Source organism: Eucalyptus grandis, chromosome 9 (genome assembly GCF_016545825.1).
Source record: "Eucalyptus grandis isolate ANBG69807.140 chromosome 9, ASM1654582v1, whole genome shotgun sequence".
In the NCBI taxonomy this organism is placed as follows: Eukaryota; Viridiplantae; Streptophyta; class Magnoliopsida; order Myrtales; family Myrtaceae; genus Eucalyptus; species Eucalyptus grandis.
The window spans coordinates 3,868,934-3,891,892 of NC_052620.1; the positions used below are offsets into that span (position 1 = coordinate 3,868,934).

A 22,959-nucleotide genomic window follows, 5' to 3' on the forward strand; every position below is an offset into this window, starting at 1 on the left:
GGAAAATTTTGCATTTTTTTGTTCATACGGGAACTCACTGTGAATGGGTGGGGTAAGGTAGGAGAGAGGGAAGAAGTCATGAACTCGAAAAGCTTTAGTGTCGAGTGAATCGCCGCCATGTCGAGGTTCTACAAGATCATGGAAACGGGCGGATCCGTCAGGCTATCGGCCCCTCTGGCCTTCCCATCAGACGATGGCAGCAGCGACGGCGGCTCATGCGATTGGTGGGCCCGGGCCTTCTTGGCACGCACATCGGGAGAAGACGGGGGCGGCAATCTGTTGCACATGCAAGACGACTTGGGCTTCCTCCGTGTAATCCTCTACGTGAGCCTTCGTCTGGTTTTAGCTCAAAGTTTGCATTTTTTTGTTCATATGGGTCTTGCAGTTGATGTTGTTGCTATTGTTGTTGATGGCGCTGGATTTGGAATTAATTGTTCAAGTTAATTGTTCCTTCAACTAGTAGAACACATGAATCCATCTCTTCGCTCCTGAAACCAAAGCCAGTAGAAGAAGAAGAGGAAGACCCACCAAAGCATTCCTCAATACTTGTTACAGGAATGAGACTAATATTAGACCCATATTTGTTGCTGATGTTTATGCAATGTTAGGATTTTTTCTTTGCCTTATGATTTTGTTTATGATAATTAGCCTTGTAAATCCTTAGCTTTTCATTTAGCCAAAAAGTTTATGTACTTATTGATTACAAGTGCTTAATGTTTCCACATAAATCAAGAAGATTACATTGTTTTCTTGCGTATTAATGTAAAATTCTAAGTCATATAGAATATCATGCGATTGCAAAATAGGTTTCAGTGAAAACAAGGTTGACCCTATAACTGAATCAGAAAAACATAGTGATTTGGGTACAAAATCCAGTACAAACAGGTTTGGATACAAGGTCCAAAAAATGGGCACCGGTTATAATACGGTCGGATACATGGTCCAAGTCTGAAACCTACCCGATCACCCCTAATTTTACTATAAGAATTTCAAATAAAAAATAACAATTTATTTTTAAAATTTTAATATTATTTTTATTTAATTATTGTAATTTAATTCTACCTTATAATAAATATTCAATATATAAATATAAATATATATTTAGGTATTTTAGTATTTTAGGTATATTAAAAAATAGTATACTATTTAATATAATTTTATTAGAGAATGGTCAAGGGAAGAAAGAAATAAAAAAATTAATTTAAAAGATGAATAAAAAAGTAAAAAAAAAGCAAATAAAAATAAAGTAGGTAAGAGCATCACAAAAGATTTCTACTATCACCATTTGTGAAATTTTTGCTTCATTTATATTGACATGTCATTTATATCAAACAATATACATGATATAATATGAATATATTCGACTTTATTACTACAAGCACAATTATTGATAAGATATAACAAAATCACTAGATTTCATATAATATCATTTGCATTTTTATCCCAATTAGAAATCTAGATAATCAAACCTAAAGTATTCAACTAATATAAAATAAACGTACCCATAAGACATGAAGTTGCTCAAGCTGCCAGCTGGACAGCTTGTTGGCCTTTAGAGGGACATTCTCCACGACAGCCCTCGAGATGATCAGACAAGCAGGAGCCGTCGATGTTCTCATGGTGGTAGGACTTGCACGCGAAGTAGATCACTGGCTGCGCGACCAAATCGAACGGCACCAGCGTCGACAGAAACATCAAGCAAATCAGCCCAACCCCGATCTTGACTCCAATAGGAACCCAGTCCAAGACCACAAGGGATCCAAACAGTGCCTGAACCAGCACGGAGCACACCAAGACCCTAAGAAAACACCAAACCCGTAGGTCCATCTTGCCCTTTATCAGTCCCTCGCTCTTCGCCATCGCCTTCCTTCCATAGGCATCTTCAAGAACCGAGATCATACTCGCCAATTGGCAAATCATGGCGCTACGAACAAACCCAACAACGTACAAGATCAAAAGAATGACAGCCACGGCAATCCCAAGTGCAGGGCCAACTGAAAATTGCCTCACGAAGACGAGCCCTGTGATCAGAAGCCCTACAATCACATAATGAAAGTAATCGGCTTGGTGGCGTAGGTGCAGGCCACAGTGTAGATAACAGCCGAGGTCGAAAGCGGAGAGAAGATGAAGACAAAGATGAAAAAGCCGAGCTCAAAGAGCCAGAAAGCGGCCCACTCCTTCTGGAGCATGCGGGACAGGTCCCTGTACCTCGGGCTGTCCTTCCTGGCGTCGTCCCTGATGATCTCGTGGTTGATAATCTTGAAGAAGAGGAGCTGCGAGACCTCGAAGAGGGCGAGATGACGTAGAGAGGGAGGATGAGAGCGAGCGTGATCTGAGCGAAGATCTTCCTCCATTTGAGGATGATCTTGGAGGCCCCTCTGTAGACGCCGAGGAACCCGAGGAACTACCCTTTCGCACCGAGAAATCAAGAACGAGCGAGACGATCGACGGGTAGAGAGAGACCGGGATATTTCTTGAAGCAGAGCAAGCAAAGACACTCAGAGACCCAGATGGACGAAAGGGTCTCGAGAAGAACAACCACAGAGTGAAGTGATAAATGAAGAGATGGCAATGGTTAACAGAGTGGGGGTAGGAAGAGGGAAGACTTTGAAATTTGAACGAGTCAACGCTTGTTATTCAGATTCCCTACTTCTTCTTCTTCTTCATGTGGTTTCGTCCCCTGTAATTGAATTTGCTAATAGAAGAGAAGAAAGCTTTTGGTCCCACTTTCTCTTCTCTCTGCCCGAAGTTACTCAGGTTTCCTGATCTAGTGACATCGCAGCATGAAACGCGTGGATGGTGGCCATTGGAATTCAGCGGAGCCTATGTGAGTTGGAGTCTGCATCAAAGTGATGAAATGACGTGCAAAGCGTGTGAGCGTGCTTGTGAATCTCCATGAGAAGTTGACATCTATACCTACAAAGAATTCCATCATGCCAAGACATGAGACACGGCGTTTTGGTGTCATGCCGAGTGTCCTTAGCTATAATTTGCGTTATCGACATGCATTTGTTGTGGACCGGTGATTCGGAGTCCGCGTGGAAGTGATGAAGTAGTGTAGAAAGTGAGTGAGCGTGCTTATGTTTCTCCATGAGAAGCTAACATATCAAGTTGACATATCAAGCTGACACATCTTGAAAGTGAGTGAGTGTACTTATAAAGAATTCTATTGTGCTGAGACACGAGATAGGGTGCTTTGGTGTCACACTGAGCATTCTCAGCAACAATATGCTTTATCAAGATGCTTTTGTTATAGGCCAGTGATTTGGAGTCCGCGTCGAAGTGATGAAATAGTATAGAAAGTGAGTGAGCATGCTTGTGGGTCTCCATGAGAAGCTGACATATATACCTATAAAGAATTCTATTGTACTGAGACATAGCACGGTGTCACACCAAGCCTTCTTAGCTATAATAAGCTATATTGGCATGCTTTTGTCATGGGCCGGCTGTTCCTTCGTCACGGAATAGCCTGTGCAGTGCGTAGTGAGCAAACAAACACCAAACCAGCCTCTTTTCTATAATTGTTCCAGAGAACAATATAGCAAATAGCATACGTCAATCAGATCGTGCCAAGCCCAACACCAATCATCCATTGAGCGAGACAGCAAATCACTTTAGGCTCAACAACTGGTTTTAGCTTGCCATAGCCTTATCAAGAGAGCGGCATTAACTCCTGACTAATTTATGCACGGGAGGCCAATCCTACCTTCAGAGCCCCATTGAGATATATTTGTTCTAACACCAACCGTTCTGACGCCACTCCTGTGGATCAGTTGTATTTATTCCCTATGCATTGCTCTCTCTTCACCCGATAACCCAAAGCTCCACTCACAAGGGTCACAAGTACGAGAGAATCATGGACCATGACACTTTGCCCTTTGTTTCTATTTGTATTCTTATCCAGACATTCTTTTTATGTAAGTTGCATTTTCTTGATCTACGTTTTAGTGACTGCTATATCTTTCACTTAAATACTCGGCAGATGTCCATAGTTGAGACCTAATATGAGACTCGATTAGTCCCAAAAAATTTTAAAAACTTGGATTGCACACAATTGCCCATGATGAGCTTAATGCTGATGAGAATAGAGACATCATTGTGCAAGGTACATAGTTCATGACCTAGTAAAGATTGAGGTAAATCATGATAAGGGCATCACCAAGTATAAATGTTGAACTTATAAACTCAGGCATGTTGATGTATTTGATCTATTATGCTCACACATTAAATACTTGGGAATCTCCTAAAGATAAAAATCGCACGTGCCATTTTTATTTGCATCATATTCTAAGTGAATCATGTAAATGCATTAAAAAGAGTGAATTTTTTTAGATATGTTACCTTTATATAGATCATAATATTCAAATGAGCTCACACTAATTTTATGGTACACTATGATACTCAAGCTTATTTAAAGAGCACGTTACATTTGTTTTGAATTTAGATAGATTTCATTTATAGAGATCATAATATTCAAAAAAAGCTCATGCTAATTATATGGTGCTCCTCAAAGCACTTGATCCATGCTTATTGTTGCAATATTTAACGTCCTTTGATTATTAGGTTTACATATGGTCTTCCTCCACCTATGAGTTTAAGTTTCTTTGTTGGACTTTCTAACCATCGTAAAGATATTTTGAATCGGAGGTGTTGTATGATGATTAACTTGCCATGGAATCAGGAGATTTTTAGGTTTCTTTTGACTTAAGTGAAGTTGGGTCCCATGACCCAAGAGCATTTAATGATTTTCTAAAGTTAGAAACGAGCTATACCTATCATGTTTAGTGGGAATCAACTAAGCACTAGATGAATCTCTAGCACCATGTTGAAGAAATATGACAATATTATGGCGCAATGATAATTATTATTTTTTCAAGAACAATTTCTGGGTAGAAATGGATTTTTTTAGTTCTATTCCTAGATGAGTTTATGAACAAAGACGTGCGTTTAATAACAACACAAAATTTATATTTCAAGAACAGAAATCCATTTGATAGGCTTTAAAATTTCTTGGCGATTAGCTGGCAGGTGGGCAGGTGAGTGGGCAGGTAGGTGGGCGGGTGAGCAAGCGATGAGAACATTTTTTATTTATCATTTATGTTCCAAAAATAAAAAAGTAAAAATCTTATACTTTCGCATTTCTCTTCCAAATTTATTTCTGAACTAAAAATTTGTCTCGAAAATGGAAAAATGAAATTGCGTTACTACTTGGATTTATGTTTCAAATTTGTTTTTGGGAAGTAAAATACTAACTATTTGAAGAAATATGACAATATTATGGCGCGATGATAATTATTTTGTTTTCAAGAACAATTTATGGGTAGAAACGGATTTGTTTTAGTTCTATTCCCTAGATGAGTTTATGAACAAAGACATGCGTTTAATAACAACACAAAATTTCTATTCCGAGAACAGAAATCCATTTGATAGACTTTAAAATTTCTTGGCGACCGGCGGGCGGGTGGGGTGAGTGGGCGGATGGGCGGGCAATGAGAACAATTTTTTATTTCTCATTTATGCTCCAGAAATTAAAAAAAAAGTAAAAATCTTATACTTTCGCATTTCTGTTCCAAATTTATTTCTAAACTAAAAATTTGTCTCGAAAATGGAAAAATGAAATTGCGTTACTAATTGGATTTATGTTTCAATTTTTCTTTTGGGAAAAATAGAAAAATAAAAACATAATGATTATCATTCACGCCCTCGCAACCTCGCTCCTTGCTTCAAAGCTTTGGCTCATAGAGCAAGAGGAAAACAACTAAAGTTTCTGTGGTTTTCATATGGTGCTCTTTCCAACTTATTTTTTCTACTTGTGTCATTAATTTCGAGTATATTTGGTCCACTCTTTACTCTTTATTTTACTTGTATCATTTGAAATTTAATTTTTCGTCTTTAATGTTGGATGATCAAAACTTTCATTTCAAACGTACAAACGTTGATGGACAAGACTCATTTTCTCATCAATTTTTTTGAGTTTACACTCTATTGATTTCAAAAATTTAAAGGTAAAGCAAAAGCAACTTCACTATAAGCCGCGGTGCCCAGTTTTCTTAAGTTTCTTTAATTTCCACATTATGTTAATGATGATCAGAAGAGGCACCATTACTAATAATGAAGGATTTTATTTACTGCCTATAGAAATAAGCATGTTTAGAATCCGATTCCATATATCCAGTTCTTATGCATGTACTACATTCTATTTGAAATATATATAATCATGTAAGATAAATTTTTGATCTTATCTATGTGTAATTAGATGAAAAAGTTATGAGTTGCACATATTTTGATTTATATTTTGAAATGCCTATATGCAAAGAAGGCTAAAAGTTATATTTTATGATCGTGTGTACTTTATAACATGAACATTAGCAAATTACCAAAATATAATGTATTAACATAAGTATATAACTGTAGAAAACAATTACTTTAAAAAGTCTATGACACAACTGTGCATACTTCGTCACTATATAATGTTAGAGAATCATTTAAAAGTCATGTAGCAGAAGAACCTTTTTACAACAAACAGATGAATCAATAAAAAAAAATTTTAAAAAAAAATCCATCACATCAGGCTTGAATTATAGTCGTCTTTTACAGTTAAATGAAAATTACAAATCAGAAAACATTTGGTATTAAAAAAATGAAAGAACACATCAGACTTGAAGCTGTTCAAGCTGGACAGCCTTTCGGCCTTCAGAGGGACAGTCTCCAAGACAGACTTCGAGATGATCAGACAAGCAGGAGCTGTCGATGTTCTCGTGGTGGTAGGACTTGCAGACGAAGTAGATCACTGTCTGCACGACCAAATCGAACAGCACGAGCATTGACAGCAACAGCAAGCAGATCAGCCCAGCCCCAATCCTGATTCCAAAAGGAACCGAGTCCAAGACCACAAGGGATTCAAACAGTGCCTGAACCAGCACGGAGCACACCAAGACACCAAGAAAACACCAAACCGATAGGTCCATCTTTCCCCTTAGCAATCCCTTGCTCTTCGCCATCGCCTTCCTTCCATACGCATCTTCAAGAACCGAGATCACACTCGCCAATTGCCAAATCATGGTGATGTAAGCAAACCCAACAACGTACAAGATCAAGAGAATGACCGCCACGGAAATCCCAAGTGCAGGGCCAACTGAATATTCACCCACGATGACCAGCCATGCGATCAGAAGCCCTACAGCCACAACGTTGTACACAAAGAAGAGTGCGAAGCACCAGAAAAAAGTGACCATGAGCCTCTTCCACACTCTGGGCAAGATACTCATGATCTTCTTGAAAGTAATCTGCTTGGCGGCGTAGATGCAGGCCACCGTGTAGACGACAGCCGAGATCGAAGGCAGAGAGACGGAGATGGAGATGAAGAAGCCGAGCTCGATGAGCCAGAAATTCTTGAGCAGGGAGGACAGGTCCATGTACCTCGGGCTGTACTTCCAGGCGTCGTCCTGGTTGATATCGTAGATGACAATCTCGGAGGAAAAGAGCTGCGTGACCTCGGATAATGCGAGGAAGACGATGCAGAGAGGGAGGATGAGCGTGAGCGTGATCTGAGCGAAGATCTTCCTCCATTTGAGGATGGTCGTGGAGGTCTCTCTGTAGACGCTGAGGAACCCAAGGAACTGCAGCTCGTGCTGGTCTCTGTCCATCGTTCCTTTCGCACAGAGAATCAAGAACGAGCGAAACGATCGATGGGTAGAGAGAGACTGGGATATTTTTTGAAGCAGCGCAAGCGAAGAGACTCAGAGACTCAGATGACTAAAGGGTCTCGAGAAGAACGACCACGGAGTGAAATGATAATTGAAGAGACGGCCATGGTTAACGGAGTGGGGTAGCAAGAGGGAAGACTTTGAAATTTGAACGAGTCAAAGCTTGTTATTCAGATTCCCTACTTCTTCATGCGGTTTCATCCCTGCGATTGAATTTGCTTATAGAAGATAAGAAAGCTTTTGGTCCCACTTTCTCTGCTCTCTGCCCGGAGTTTCTCACGTTTCCTAATCTAGTGACATCGCGGCACGAAACGCGTGGATTGTTACCATTGGAGATCGGCCGAGTCAATGTGATATGGAGTCCTTATCAAGGTGATTAAATAGTGTGGAAAACGAGCGAGCGTGCTCGAGGGCCTCCATGAGAAGCTCACATATATAAATATATATATATATATATATATATATATATATATATATATATATGTGTGTGTGTGTGTGTGTGTATAAAGAATTCTATCGTGCCAAGACACAGTACTTTGGTGTCATGCCGAACGTCCTCAGTGTTGGAAAAAAATATTAAAATACATAAAATAATAATAATTATTGGAGATACATTACAAAAGATTAGAAAATAAAAAGAAATGTCTGAGGCGTGCAAACACTGTCATTACCCTCGAAGTACGTAACTCGGTACGTAAGACTTCAACAGCTATCCTCCCAAGATACAACAGATATTCATCTATACTCTGCACTGAATATTAGAAGAAAACAAAACAACTTTTGTATATAACCCAAAAAAGGAAAGATGTGAGAACATATTGTATATTGTGATTTGAAGTTTAATTTATATTTAAACAAGAAAAAGAGAAAGCCGTTAGGAGATCATTATAAATCAATTGGTAACTAAAAAGATGACCGTAATAAAATATAAAAAGTTTATGAAGTAATAAATCAAAAGTTATAAAGCCGTTAGACAACCGTTATACAACCATTAGAAAGCCGTTACAAAAATGATGACTTTCATGACGATTATAATTTCTAATAAATATTTCAAAACTACTGAAATATCCAACGCTCAGCTATAATCTGCTTTATCGGTATTCTTTTGTTATGGGCCAGCAATTTGGAGTCCACATCAAAGTGATGAAATAGCTTGGAAAGTGAGTGAGCATGTTTGTGATTCTCCATGAGAAGCTTACATATTACCTATAAAGAATTCTATTGTGCCGAGACACGAGACACAGCGCTTTGGTGTCACGCCGAGCATCCTCAGCTATGATCTACTTTATCGACATTCTTATGTTACGAGCTAGTAATTTTGAGTCTGCGTCGAAGTGATGAAATATTGTGGAAAGTGAATGAGCATGCTTGTGGGGGTGGGTCTCCATGAGAAGCTAATAATATACCTGTTGCAGAAAAACACTAAAAGATGCACCAATTGAAGTACAAGTAGCAAAGGATGAAAGGAAACCGACATCATACGAGATGCAAGATTTATGTGGAATACCAAAAACGGGAAAAACTACCGAGAGAGAGAGTGATTTCACTATCTTCAACAAAGAGTACAAGAGAGCACAATCCAAAAGCTCAAATAAACCCCTTGATAAACCACAAGATCTAAAAATCTAACAACAAGATAGAAAAAAACAAAATAGGCAATAGTATGGGTTGGAGATGTATTATTAAACACATTCATTTTATAGTCTTCAAAAAAAAAAAACCCTAAAACAAATGTGCATAGTCTAAAATACCCTTATCTCTTAATTTGAAAGTCAAAACTCCACAAATCTCCACCTTGATTTCAAATCTCCAAAAGATCATTATGCCTAATACCACAAGACCTCTCTCCACATCACCAAAAGTAACCATACAAGGCCAGCTCCCAAAACGGTGGAATCGATGATGCACACCCCCAAGCCTACATGAGCGTACTTAGTGTAGGAAACAAGGGATGAAACGCCACCAACTCTGCCTAAACAACTCAAATGGTGAAAGCGCCAAGCAAGTCCAAGTATGTTTGAACTTTGTCAAAGGAATTAGTTTGGGTAACATATGTATCAAATTATCCACTGTAAATACTTTCTTCATTGTAATTGTACCCTTGGCAAACTCATCACCATAGATCAAGTTTCCTGATCTAGTGACATCATAGCACAAAATGTGTGGATGGTGGCCATTGGAATTCAGCGGAGCCTATGCAATTTGGAGTCCACGTCAAAGTGATAAAATAGTGTAGAAAGTGAGTGAGCAAGCATGTGGATCTCCATGAGAACCTGACATATATACCTATAAAGAATTCTATCGTGGCGAGACATGGGGTGGTGTCCCGCCAAGCCTTCTCAGCTATAATCTACTTTAACAATGTGCTTTTGTTATGGGCTGACAATTCCTTGGTCACAGAATAGCCCGTGCAGTGCCTAGTGAGCAAACAAACACTAGGCCAACCTCCTTTTTATAATTGATATAGAGAACAATACGGCGAATAACATACATCAATTAGATCATATCACACCCAACTTAACTCAGACGTGTAGTCCATCGAGCGAGATGACAGATTACTTTAGGCTCAACAACTGGTTTGGCCTACCATAGCCTCATCAAGAGAATGGCATTAGCTCCTAACCAATTTATGTACAGGAGACCAACCTCGCCTTTAGAACCCCACAAAGATATATTTGTTCTATCATAGAACTCTTAGCACCAACCGTCCTAATGTCACTCCGACGGACCATTTGTATTTATCCCCTCTGCATTGCTCTCTCTTCGCCCGATAACCCAAAGCTCTACTCACAAGGGTTACGAGTACAAGAGAATCACGGACCGTGACATTTTGCTCTCCATTTCTATATGTATTATGATTCAAACATTCGTTCTTATGTAGGTTGCATTTTCTTGATCTATGTTTTAGTCACTGTTATATCTTGCACTTAAATACTCAGCAAATGTCCATAGATGAGACCTAATATGAGACTCGAACAGTCCCAAAAAATTTTAAAAACTTGGATTGTGCACAATTGCCCATGATGAGCTTAATGCTAATGAGACTAGAGACATCATAGTGCAACGTACATAGTTCATGACCCAGTAAAGATTTAGGTACATGATAAGTGCATCATCAAGTATAAATGTTGAACTTATAAACTCAAGCATGTTGATTTATTTGATCTATTATGCTCACACATTAATACTTGGGAATCTCCTGAAGGTAAAAATCACATGTGCCATTTATATTTGTATCATATTCCAAGTGAATCATGCAAATGCATTAAAAAGAGTGAATTTAGATATGTTACACTTATAGAGATCATATATTCAAATGAGCTCACACTAATTTTATGGTACACTATGATACTTGAGCTTATTCAAAGAGTACATTACATTTGTTTTGAATTTAGATAAGTTTCACTTATAGAGATCATAATCTTTAAATAAAATCACATTAATTATACGATACTCCTCGAAGCACTTGATCCATGCTTATTGTTGTATTATTCAACGTCCTTTAATTACTAGGTTTACGTGTGATCTCCCTCCACTTATGAGTGTAAGTTATTTTGCTGGACTTTCTCACACTTGTAAAGATATTTGGAATTGGAAGTGTTGTACGATGATTAACTTGCCATGGAATCAAGAGATTTTTTAGTTTCTTTCGACTTAAGTGGAGTTGGGTCACATGAGCCACGAGCATTTAATAATTTTCTAAAATTAGAGACAAGCTATACCTATCATGTTTAGTGGGAGTCAACTGAGCACTAGATGAATCTCTGGCACCATGTTAGTAGGGGGGGGAATACTAACTATTTGAAGAAAATCTAACAATCTTATGGCGTGAATTGTAATTATTTTGTTCTCAAGAACAACTTCTGACTAGAAATGGATTTTTTTAGTTATATTCCCTAGATGAGTTTATGAGCAAAGACATGCATTTAATAACAACACAATTTCTATTCCCAAAACAAAAATTCATTTGATAGACCTTAAAATTGCTTGGCGACCGGCCGGCGGGCGGGCAATTGATGGCATGTGGCAAGAGCGAGCGATGAGAAGAGTTTTCATTTCTCATTTATATTCCAAAAATAAAAAAGTAAAAATCTTATACTTTGCATTTCTATTCCAAATTTATTTATGAGCTGAAAATTTGTCCCAAAAAATGGAAAAATGAAATTGTGTTGTCAATCGGATTTATGGACCAAACTTGTTTCAAAGCTTTGGCATGGAGAGCAAGAGGAAAATAACTAAAGTTTTCATGAGTTTTTATATGGTGCTCTTTCCAACTTATTTTTTCTGCTTGTATCATTAAGTTTGAGTATATATGGTCCTTTTACTCTTTATTTCTTTTACTTTTCTTGTATCATTTGAAATTTAATTTTTTTGTCTTTAATGTTGAAAGATTAAAACTTTCATTCAAAACGTGCAAACGTTGATGGACAAGACTCATTTAGATTTTCTCATCAAATTTTTGAGTTTACACTCTTTATTGATTTCAAAATTTTAATGGTAAAGTACAAGCAACTTCCCGTAAGCGGCAGCGCTCAGTTTTCTTAAGTTGTTTTAATTTTCATATGATGATAATGATGATCAGAAGTGGCACCATTACTAATAATGAAGGATTTTATTTACTGTTGATAGAAATAAGCATGTTTAGAATCTGACCAAAATATATACAGCTCGCGTGAGGTTGAACGACGCACAAGCTTTACTTAGCAATTTGTTTTTCTCCGGTGACTTTAGCAAATCTTTAATTCTTATGCATATATTTCTTATTGTGTTCTATTTCAATTCATATGAAAATACATAAATAATTAGATGAAAGCAAAATATTTCATGATCACACATATTGTTGTGATAGGGCGAGATCGAGCAAAATATAGACGGAAGAAGAAAAATAAATCGGATATCGGATTTACGTGGTTCGATCGTAAAGACATACGTCCACGGGGGAGAAGCGAAATTAATTTCACTTTATGCATCGCGATCTGAGGAGATTCACACTCAGTCACTCAAACACTTCTTTCGGTGTTTTCCAAACCCCAATTTAATCCAAACCCAAGTCACGGCACAAAATTATCACACAAGCTCAAAACAAACGCTGAAAAATAACTTCTTTTCTTGATCGTGCTTAGCTTGAAGACATACGGCTCCTCCTTTTCTCTCGTACGGGTGCAGCAGCAACACCTTGAAAAGAAGATCTCTTTCGCGGCTCCCTTCTGCGATTTCTACGTAGGGTTTCAGCCAGCACTCTCCAGCAAAGAATAAATCCTTTTATTCGTGTGCCCAAAGTCGAGGGCCCACCACCGATGGCTTACGCGTGAGGATTCTTTCCCCTTTTATTTGCTTGTGTGCGTGTGTGCCCAGAGTCAACATTTTGACTCTGGGCCCACCACTTCTTCAACGTGCAGAGAACTTCTTTCCGTGTGCCCATTTGGGCCCCACCATGGCTCAATAAAATTTTGGCTTCTCCTTTGCAACGGAAAGAAAAATTTTGCTACATATATATTCTATTTTATTTTATTTAAAAATCAGTAATTTGCTTCGGGCTTAAACTCGAGACATATTTTAACAATCTCTACCTTGGCTCGACGTTTTAGCCAAATTGCAATCGCTTTGCAAAAATTCAAATTCTATTCTTTTCCGCTTTCCCATAGCCCCCGCTCAACCGCCACAAATATTATCCCAGTCGGCCTCGCTTGAATTTCGCCATAATCAAGACCTCATCAGAATACCAACTTCACATGCACCTTTAACTGCTCCGTAAGGATTTTCTGACACAACCTCCTCAACCGCAGACAAAGTAAAACCATTATTGTATCAATATATATTAGGAGATCGAATACGTACCTTGTCAATTTCAACAGTTACAGCAACCGTTGGTTCTATAGTCTCCACCTCACTATGAGCACCATCTATGTTGATTACTTTGCTAATACTTGTACTCGCTACCTCAGGAGTTTCTAGTTGCAACTCCACCTCAAGCTAAACACCATCTAAATCCGTATTAGTACTGCCACAAACACTCATAGCTAGAAGTATTGGAGACTTGTCAAGAGTAACTTCTCTGCTGTTAACAGGTGAATTTATATCTGGGCACCACAACATATCACCCCACTCACCTTGTGCATAGCCATGGAATATGCACATTGCCATCCAATCAAGCTTACCATCAATTACTCGAAAATAACACGGGCAACCAAACATTCTAATAATAGAATAATTAGCAACGTTACCTGACCACACTTCTTTAAGAGTCTGCCATTCAATAGCAGTTAATGGGGATCTATTCACCAGGCAACTTACCGTACTTAGCACATCAACCAGTTTCTCCTAGCCATACCAGCACTAGAGATAATTTTTCGGGCCATCTCTAGTAATGTTCTGCTCGTCAATTTTGCAAATTGTTGTGATTTATTGGCACTAGTGCGGTGTTTCACTATGCCCTCTTTCATGCAGAATTTATTTGCCAGCTCCAAACAGAACTCCATGCTATTGTCAGTCCGCACATGCTTGATCGACTTACCAGTCTCCCTCTCGATCAAAGCTCTTGACTGCGAAATCCTGACACCAGCATCAAACTTGTGCCTTGGCACAAACACCCAAGTCTTCCTCGAGCAGTCAAAATACTCTCGAACAGATGCATCCAACGTCTCTGCAGCGAAATTTATCACTGTCTCACCTTGAAGTTTATACAGCCCATCGTGCTTGATTCCTTTCATTATCACCAGGGCACCTCGAACAATCTTCAGAACTCCACCTTTTGAAGAATACCTACAACCAGCTGAATCTAGGGCACCCAAGGAAATTAAGTTCTTTTTCAATTCTAAAACATGCCTCACTCCAGTCAATGTCCTCACGATACCATCGTGCATTCTGATTTTAACATCACCAACACCCACAACATCGCACTAAGCATTGTTCCCTAACTGGACTTTACCACTACCCATGCACTGATAAGTGATAAACCAGTTTCTATTTGGTGTGACATGAAAAAAACAACCAGAATCCAAAATCTATCCATCAAACGATGAATAATCAGTGATAGACAAGACATAATCAGCATCATCTGCTATAGCTGCAACATTATCTGCAGAATCAACTATAATTTCCTTACCCTTCCCATTCTTCAACTTCATGCAATCCCTTCTAAGATGCCCCCTCTTGCCATAGTTCCAACAGACAACATTAGCAATCCTAGGCTGACTACGTCTGTTCATATTAGTACTACTATTATCCACACGTGTTCTAGATCTTCCTCTATTTTCACCTACTAAAGCAGTAGATACAGATTCGCCAGATTCTCTTCTACGAATGTCCTCGCTCAGAATCAAATCTCGAACCCCATCAAACGTCAAATTTGTTGACCCCGGAGGAATTACTAACAGCAATAACGGTAGTATTCCAACTATCGGGCAATGAGGATAATAGAATCAAAGCACGTACCTCATCTTCAAAATCAATCTCAAGCTGAACTCAATTGACTAACAATCACATTGAATTCATTGATATGATCTGCAACTAACGCACCTTCTTTCATCTTCAAGTTAAACAGACATCGCATCAAACAGATCTTGTTGATCGCAGAGGACTTCTCGTACATATCCGACAGGGCTTGCATCAAATCAGCAGTGGTCTTCTCCTTTAGGATGTTAAACGCAACGTTACGAGCCAACGTCAGCCGAATAACACCCATAGCTCGTCTATCCAGCAAATCTCAATCAGCTTGCTTCATCGTCTCTGGTTTCTCCCAAAATAAAGGCAATGGCAGATTCATCTAGTAAAGATAATCTTCAATCTGCATCTTTTAGAAACTAAAATCCTTCCCATCAAATTTGTTAATTCTCATTTTTACTTCTTTGGTCGCCATTGATTAGCTTCAACTCAGCCAAACCTAGCTCTGATACCACTTGTTGCGATAGGGCGAGCAATCGAACAAAATATAGATGGAAGAAGAAAAATAAATCGGACACCGGATTTACGTGATTCATTCGTAAAGACCTACGTCAACGAGGAGAGCAGCAACGAATTTCACTATAAATCAAGCGATATAAGGAGATTACACACTCGAGTCACTCAAACACTCTCTCGGTGTTTCCCAAACCCCACTTTAATCCAAACCCGAGTCACGGCACAAAATTATCACACAAGCTCAAAACAAACACTGAAAAAGAACTTCTTTTCTTGATCGCGCTTCAGCTTGAAGACACGCGGCTCCTCCTTTTCTCTCGTATGGGTGCAGCAGCAACACCTCGAAAGGAAGACCTCTTTCGCGGCTACCTTCTGTGATTTCTACGTAGGGTTTCGGCCAGCACTCTCAGCAAAGAAGAAATCCTTTATTCGTGTGCCCAAAGTCGAGGCCCACCACCGTTGGCTTACGCGTGAGGATTCTTTCCTCTTTTATTTGCTTGTGTGCGTGTGTGCCCAGAGTCAACACTTTGACTCTGGGCCCACCACTTCTTCAACGTGCAGAGAACTTCTTTCCCTTTTATTAATGTGTGCCCATTTGGGCCCCACCATGGCTCAGTAAAATTTTGGCTTCTCCTTTGCAACGGAAAGAAAAACTTTGCTGCACATATATTCTATTTTATTTTATTTAGAAATCAGTAATTCGCTTCGGGCTTAAACTCAAGATATATTTTAACACATATCTTGATAATGCATGCTTCAAATTAGTTGTTTATATGTACGTAGATCTTATTTTTAAATATCTTTGTGAAAGTAAGGCTGAAATATTTTCAACAAAAAAAAAGGCTTTCCTACATTTAGGAAAACGAAAAATTAAAGAGATATTTTTACTATTTAAAATGTTTGTTACACATATTTAGCGAATAATTTATATATGGATTATTGATTCTAAAAATCCAGTTCTTATGCATATACCACATTCTATTTGTAATATATATATAATTATGGAATATAAACTTTTTCATCTAATTATACATAGATATCTCCAAATAAGATGAAAATTTATGCATTCCATAATTGCACGTATTTTGATAAGAAATGTACATGTGGATTGTATTTTCAAATGCCTATATAAAACGAGGGCTAAAAGTTATATTCCATGGTTGCGGGTATTTTATAACACGAACATTAGGAAATTACTAACTTATTGACATAAATATTCAACTGCTGAAAACAACTACTTTAAAAGGTTCCTATGATGTGATAGTGCATATTTTATCACTATATAATGTTAGAGGGTCATTAAGAAGTTATATAACATGAGAACCTTTTTATGATAAAAGACGAATCAATAAAAAGAATTCCATCACATCAAACTTGAATTACAGCTCGTCTCTTACAGGTAAATGAAAATTACAAATCAGAATACATTTAATATTAAAAAAAAAAAAAAAATTGAAAGAACCCATCAGACTTGAAGTTGCTCAAGCTGGACAGCCTTTTGGCCTTCAGAGGGACAGTCTCCTCCAAGACAGCCCTCGAGATGATCAGACACGCAGGAGCCGTCGATGTTCTCGTGGTGGTGGGACTTGCAGACGAAGTAGATCATTGTCTGCACGACCAAATCGAACAGCCCCAGCATCGTCACCAACAACAAGCAGATCAGCCCAACCCCAATCCTGATTCCAATAGGAACCCTGATTCCATTAGGAACCAAGTCCAAGACCACAAGGAATTCAAACAGTGCCTGAACCAGCACGGAGCACACCAAGACACCAAGAAAACACCAAACCGACAGGCCCATCTTGCCCTTTATTAGTCCCTTGCTCTTTGCCATCGCCTTCCTTCCATACGCATCTTCAAGAACCGAGATCACGCTCGCCAATTGCCAAATCATGGTGATATAAACAAACCCAACGATGTACAAGATCAAGAGAATGACCGCCACGGCAATCCCAAGCGCAGGGCCAACCGAAAATTGCCTCACCATGACAAGCCATACGATCAGAAGCACTACAGCCACAACGTTGTACACAAAGAAGAGTGCGAAGCACCAGAAAAAAGTGACCATGAGCCTCTTCCACACTCTGGGCACGATGCTCATGATCTTCTTGAAAGTAATCTGCTTGGCAGCGCGAACGCAGGCTACCGTATAGACAACAGCTGCGGTTGAAAGGAGAGAGAAGATGAAGAGGAAGATGAAGTAGCCGACCTGGACGAGCCAGAAAGCAACCGGCTCCTTCTTGAAGGAGAGGAGCTGAGAGACCAAGGGGTCGGCGAGGAAGATGACGCAGAAAGGGAGGATGAGAGCGAGCGTGATCTGGGTGAATATCTTCCTCCATTTGAGGATGATCTTGGAGGTCTCCCTGTAGATGCCGAGGAACCCTAGGACTTGCAGCTCGTTCTGGTCTCCGTCCATCGTCTCTTTCGCACAGAGAAATCAACAACGAGCGAAAAGACCGATGTTTAGAGCAACTGAGATATTTCTTGAAGCAGAACAAGCGAAGAGATTCAGAGACTCGGGTACTTATAAAGGGTCTTGAGAAGAACAGCCACCGAGGGAATTGATAAAGGAAGATAGTGATGCCGTCAACAGTAGTGGGAGTAGGAAGAGGCAGGTAAGACTTTGAAATTTGAACGGGTCAAGCCTTTTTCTTCAGATTCGTACTTCTTCATGCGATTTGTCGCCGCCATTATTGAATTTGCTTAAAGAAGAGGATAAGATTTTGTCTCCCTTTCTTTTCTCTTGGCTCGAAGGTGTCCAGGTTTCCTGATTTAGCATGATTGTTGGCCGAAACGCGTGGACGGGTTTTGGCCTTCTCCTCGATTCGGGAGGCGGCCGTGGAAATTCAGCCCAGCCCAGCCCAGCCCAGCCGAGCCGACGCAATTTTGGTCTCCGCGTCAAAGGGGTGCAATAACGTGGAAAGCGAGGGCGCTTGTTTGACCTGGCTAGGAAATTTCCTTGAGAAGCTCAAGTGCATACATACGAAGCAGAGGCTTGTTTATAATTGCATCAATGACGTTTCGTGTTGGGGCGTGTGATTCATACTCCCATCGACAAGAAAGCGCAAGAGGTCCCACTCCTCGGTGAGCAGGCAGTAGTCTAGGTGGCCCGCCCCGACGAGGTTGTAGAGGTATGTTTTTCATAGTTTTGACCCGATTTTATTAGTAATTTAGGCTTTCTCTCATGAATAACTATTGAATATATATAATCTCTTTCTCTTATAATTAAGAGTCGTAAAAAAGATATGGGAGGTGTTAATTATAATGCAATCATCTACTTGATGTTGTCATAATTTAAAGATGAATTAGGATGAACTTTGTATCTGAATTTCTCTTTCTCACTTTAACTCCATATTTCATTGTGTTTGTGTGTTTAATCCTAACATTTCTAACAGGTGCCGAGTGTTATCGGCTACGATTTATTATTTCGTGTTTGGGTGTAGTTCATATTCTCAATCAAGAAATCTAATCCCAAACTCTGATACCAATTATTGGAATATAATATATAGAAACAGCAAAATCTTGCAATTTATGTCAACGCAAAATCATTTAAGAAATAAACGATAAATAATAAAGACACTAAAAATTTATGTGATTCGGTCCGAATATCGGTGCTACGTCTACTTTGAGAAAGCCAAAGAAATAATCCACTATAATCGGAGAATCGAGTTTACAATCACTCACATGCTCAAGTGTTTCCCACACTTAAATTTAACTCCATACCCAAAGTATTTATAAATAAATAACTCACTTGAATATAAACTCATGATATAAAATTGCCACATATTCAAACTTAAAGTAAAACACTTTACGTATGCCAAAACGAAGAACTTGTATACTTCTTCTCTCTTCGTGCGTGGCTCTCTTCAGCTTGTCTTGCGGCTTCTACTGCGGCTTGTGCGTTCATCTATCACTTGCATAAGGAAAAGAAAACCTAGGCGTGTGCTGTGCCTAAAGTCAAAAGTTGAACCTCGGGCCCCACTTTTCTATCCTTCTTTAAAAGAGGGATTCGTACACTGCACCATGAAGAAAAAAAAACCTTCCCCTTCTTTCTTTCTTTTTACTTTTATCTCCCTTAAAAGATAAATAAATAATAAAATATATAATGTGCCCCTTCTTTTTATCTTCTAGTGATAAAACATATCTTCATTTCTTTTTTTGCACGTATGAAAGAAAATCCTGAAGGAATTGCTTCTTCATCCAATTGCTAAACTGTTTAGGAAACCTTTCGATAAAATTCGGTTTAACAAATTATTATCTAAATTCAAACTCAAGACATTAATTTAACACAATCATCAACTTTGATGTAGTCATAGTTTAAAGATGAATTAGGATGAACTTTGTATCTAGATTTCTCTTTCTCACTTTAACTCAATATATTCATTGTGTTTGTGTTTTTAATCCTAACATTTCTAACGGGTGCCAAGTGTTATCGGCTACAATTTATTGTTTCATGTTGGGGTATACTTCATATTCTCTATCGATGGGAAGGCAAAAGTACCGCTCCCCGATGAGAAAATAATGGGGTCATAGGGGTAGGGTTTTTACAGTTTGGGCCGCATGAACTAGGGTCAACCATAGGATCAATTTCTTGTGTTTGTTGAGATGTGACATGAAAGCCTCTTGATGGATTCGCCAAATTAATGCTAGTTCCCTCAACAAGCCAAGCTGAAACCCTAGCTTTTGTTGAAGCTCTAAAATTTTCTCTCTCCAAAAGATATGAACTCATTAAGACAGAGTCAGACAGTTAGGCTTTAGGTCAGACAATTAAAAGCGATCAAGGGGAAGTGAGAGTGCTTATCATGAAGGCCAGTGAGCTTCTAGGCCAATCTCCTAATTTAATTTTGGCCCAATGCAACAGATAAGCAAATACTATAGCCCCCAATTAATATATATAACAATTGTGGTCAATAGAGTGCGTCCATACACCAAAAAAAAAAAAAAAATTGTGAATGGTAATTGTATTAAGCTAAGCCAATATGTACAAGCAACGGCACCAGCTTACACTCAAAACGAATAAGGCAAAATGAGTGGAAGGGTGCCGAAATAAAGGAAAAGCCAACAAGACAAAAGCTAGAAGGCACAAACAGCACAAAGACGGCCACCTCCTAAAGAATAACCAAAACAAAAAAGGCGACCAGCCAGCCAAACAATGGCAACCCAAGCCCAAAACCCCAAGGCAGGATGTAGCCAGAGGAAGAGAAAAATCCCATGTAGCAAACACTCCGCAGTAGGACTCCTAAGGAACCACCGAGGATGAATGAAAGATGCAAAGGTCAATCCCCCAGCTATGTTGAAGTCTTTTGTTTCTTGGATTATCCTCCACATTTGTAACAATCAGGGCCTTATCCTTGACCACCTTAATGAGGTGATTCTTCAAGGCCGGGGCCGGGACCGTGAATGTAAGGTTCCTAAAAAGGATCTCATTCCTATATTTCCAAATGAGATGGCACGGTGCTCCAAAGGAAAACTGGGCAATGGAGTGATAGAAGTCCCGACCGGGTAAAAATTTCAAAGCCCGGTGAAGGTTGTTGGCCCAATTGCTATTATGCCAAGGAAGGTTGCATCGAGCCGCCCAAAGTAATGCTACAATCGAAAAACAGATGATCAATCGAATCTGGCGTCAATTTGCAAAAAGCACAAACCGCATCCCCAATCCTGCCATAAGATAAAAGAAAGGCCTAGGTGGGGAGCCGATTATTGGTGATAAGCCAAAGATTAAACTGATATCTTGGGGTAATAGCATTATTCCATATCAAAGAAGCCTACTTGACCCGAGGCTTCTTCGTCCTAATTAGGTGCCATGCCAACGCCACCGAAAATGAACCGAAGTACTTCCTACCCAAGTAAAGTGATCCGGTACTTGTGATAAAAAATAAATAAATAAATAAATAATAAAAGAGGCTGCTCCCAAGACTTTAGTACTGCTCGAATGGACTGACCAGCCAGCAAGAAAAGATCCTCCACCGTAGCGAGCCTAGGTAAACCAAAACTATAGATCAACAAGTTCGAAAATAAAAGGTTGAGGGGACCTCTCGGGTGCCAATTGTCGAACTAGAAGGACACAGAACAAAAATCCCCTATGCTCCAACGAAAAGAATGCTGAAACTCCATCCTAAGATGGAGGATTCTCTTCCACGCCCAAGAGCAAGAGGTGGGTTGTTTAACCATCCAGAAACTCTTCCTTTTTAGAAATGTCAAATGGATCCACCTATACCATAAGGATTGCTTGTCCGTAAATAGGATCCAAATATGTTTCAACATAGCCGCTTTATTGTAATCCCTCAGCCGACGAATCCCTAAACCACCTTCCTCCTTCGGAAGGCAAACATCATCCCAGGAGACCTTGGCACCACCCCTCCCTAGTCCGAGGCCCTTCTAGAGGAACTGTCTCATGATCTGCTCAATGCGATCCAGCACAGCAACAGGGATAGTAAAAACACTCGCCCGAGGCTTGGATTGCATGACCAAAAAAATATTTTAATATTGTCGTTCGGCGATTTTAATATTTCTTTTTTTTAAACTATTATTACTATTCCAAAATATACTTTTATAGCAGTAACAATTTCAAAGTATAATCTACATCACACATCAAGATATATTTTCTTGAAACTTTTATAATTTTTAAGCGATAGTACATACTCTTTCAATTTAATATTAGTTTTGCTCATAAAGATATTTAAATATGAGACCACCAATATTATGCTATTGTGACGTGAATATCTAAATAAGCTATCAAATATAGTAATGCAAGTGAAAATTCAATCGGTAGTCATCTTAAAAGCACCAAATTAGATTTTATAAAATATAAAAAATAACTGGCTTTAAGTATTAATAGATATAAAATATATCAACAACCAACTTTTGGCAACAAAATTTGAACAAGAAAAGTTAGGTTATTTGAATATTTTTAATATGCAAATAAATCAACGGAATTCTATCTATGCATTTTTAGTTAAAGAAGTATTGTGAATTTCTTTAAAAGTACAAATTAAATATTGCATTATCTCCTCAAGATACCAAAGAATTCTCTTTGCAATGCATTGTCAAGATGACGATGTCCACCAACTCTTGTTAAAACAAAAGGATAGACAGCAAATATATACTCAATAGATAAGGGAAATTTTCTATAGAAAGAAAGAAAACTGAAATATATGGAATTGGAAGATGATTCTGAAGAAATCACCTCTAAATCTCTATAAACTGAGAGGAACAAATGGAAATCATTCTAATTCTACTCAAATAGCTTGGTCACCTTTCCCACACCAAGTCGATCACCTAAAGGTGAAGAATCTGACAAATGGAGGAAATTTATCATAATACTTATTAATATTCTTTTTACATGCTCGAAATA

The 22,959-nt window shown here is 38.8% G+C and overlaps 3 protein-coding genes across 3 annotated transcripts; all 3 read right to left on the bottom strand.

The window, feature by feature from the left end:
• Positions 1-1,521: 1,521 nt before the first annotated feature.
• On the bottom strand, positions 1,522-2,354 carry LOC120288349. The gene is made up of 2 exons (XM_039302283.1): positions 2,047-2,354; positions 1,522-1,924 (listed from the first exon to the last, which is right to left on the bottom strand). The coding sequence occupies exons 1-2, from the start codon at positions 2,352-2,354 to the stop codon at positions 1,522-1,524; spliced, it is 711 nt and encodes a 236-aa protein (XP_039158217.1).
• A 4,299-nt stretch (positions 2,355-6,653) lies between these two features.
• Positions 6,654-7,646, bottom strand: LOC120288350. Its single transcript, XM_039302284.1, has one exon. The coding sequence runs from the start codon at positions 7,644-7,646 to the stop codon at positions 6,654-6,656; it is 993 nt and encodes a 330-aa protein (XP_039158218.1).
• Positions 7,647-17,070: 9,424 nt separating this feature from the next.
• On the bottom strand, positions 17,071-18,021 carry LOC120288351. The gene has a single exon (XM_039302285.1). It carries the CDS (start codon positions 18,019-18,021, stop codon positions 17,071-17,073), a length of 951 nt encoding a protein of 316 aa, XP_039158219.1.
• Between the last annotated feature and the right edge of the window lie 4,938 nt (positions 18,022-22,959).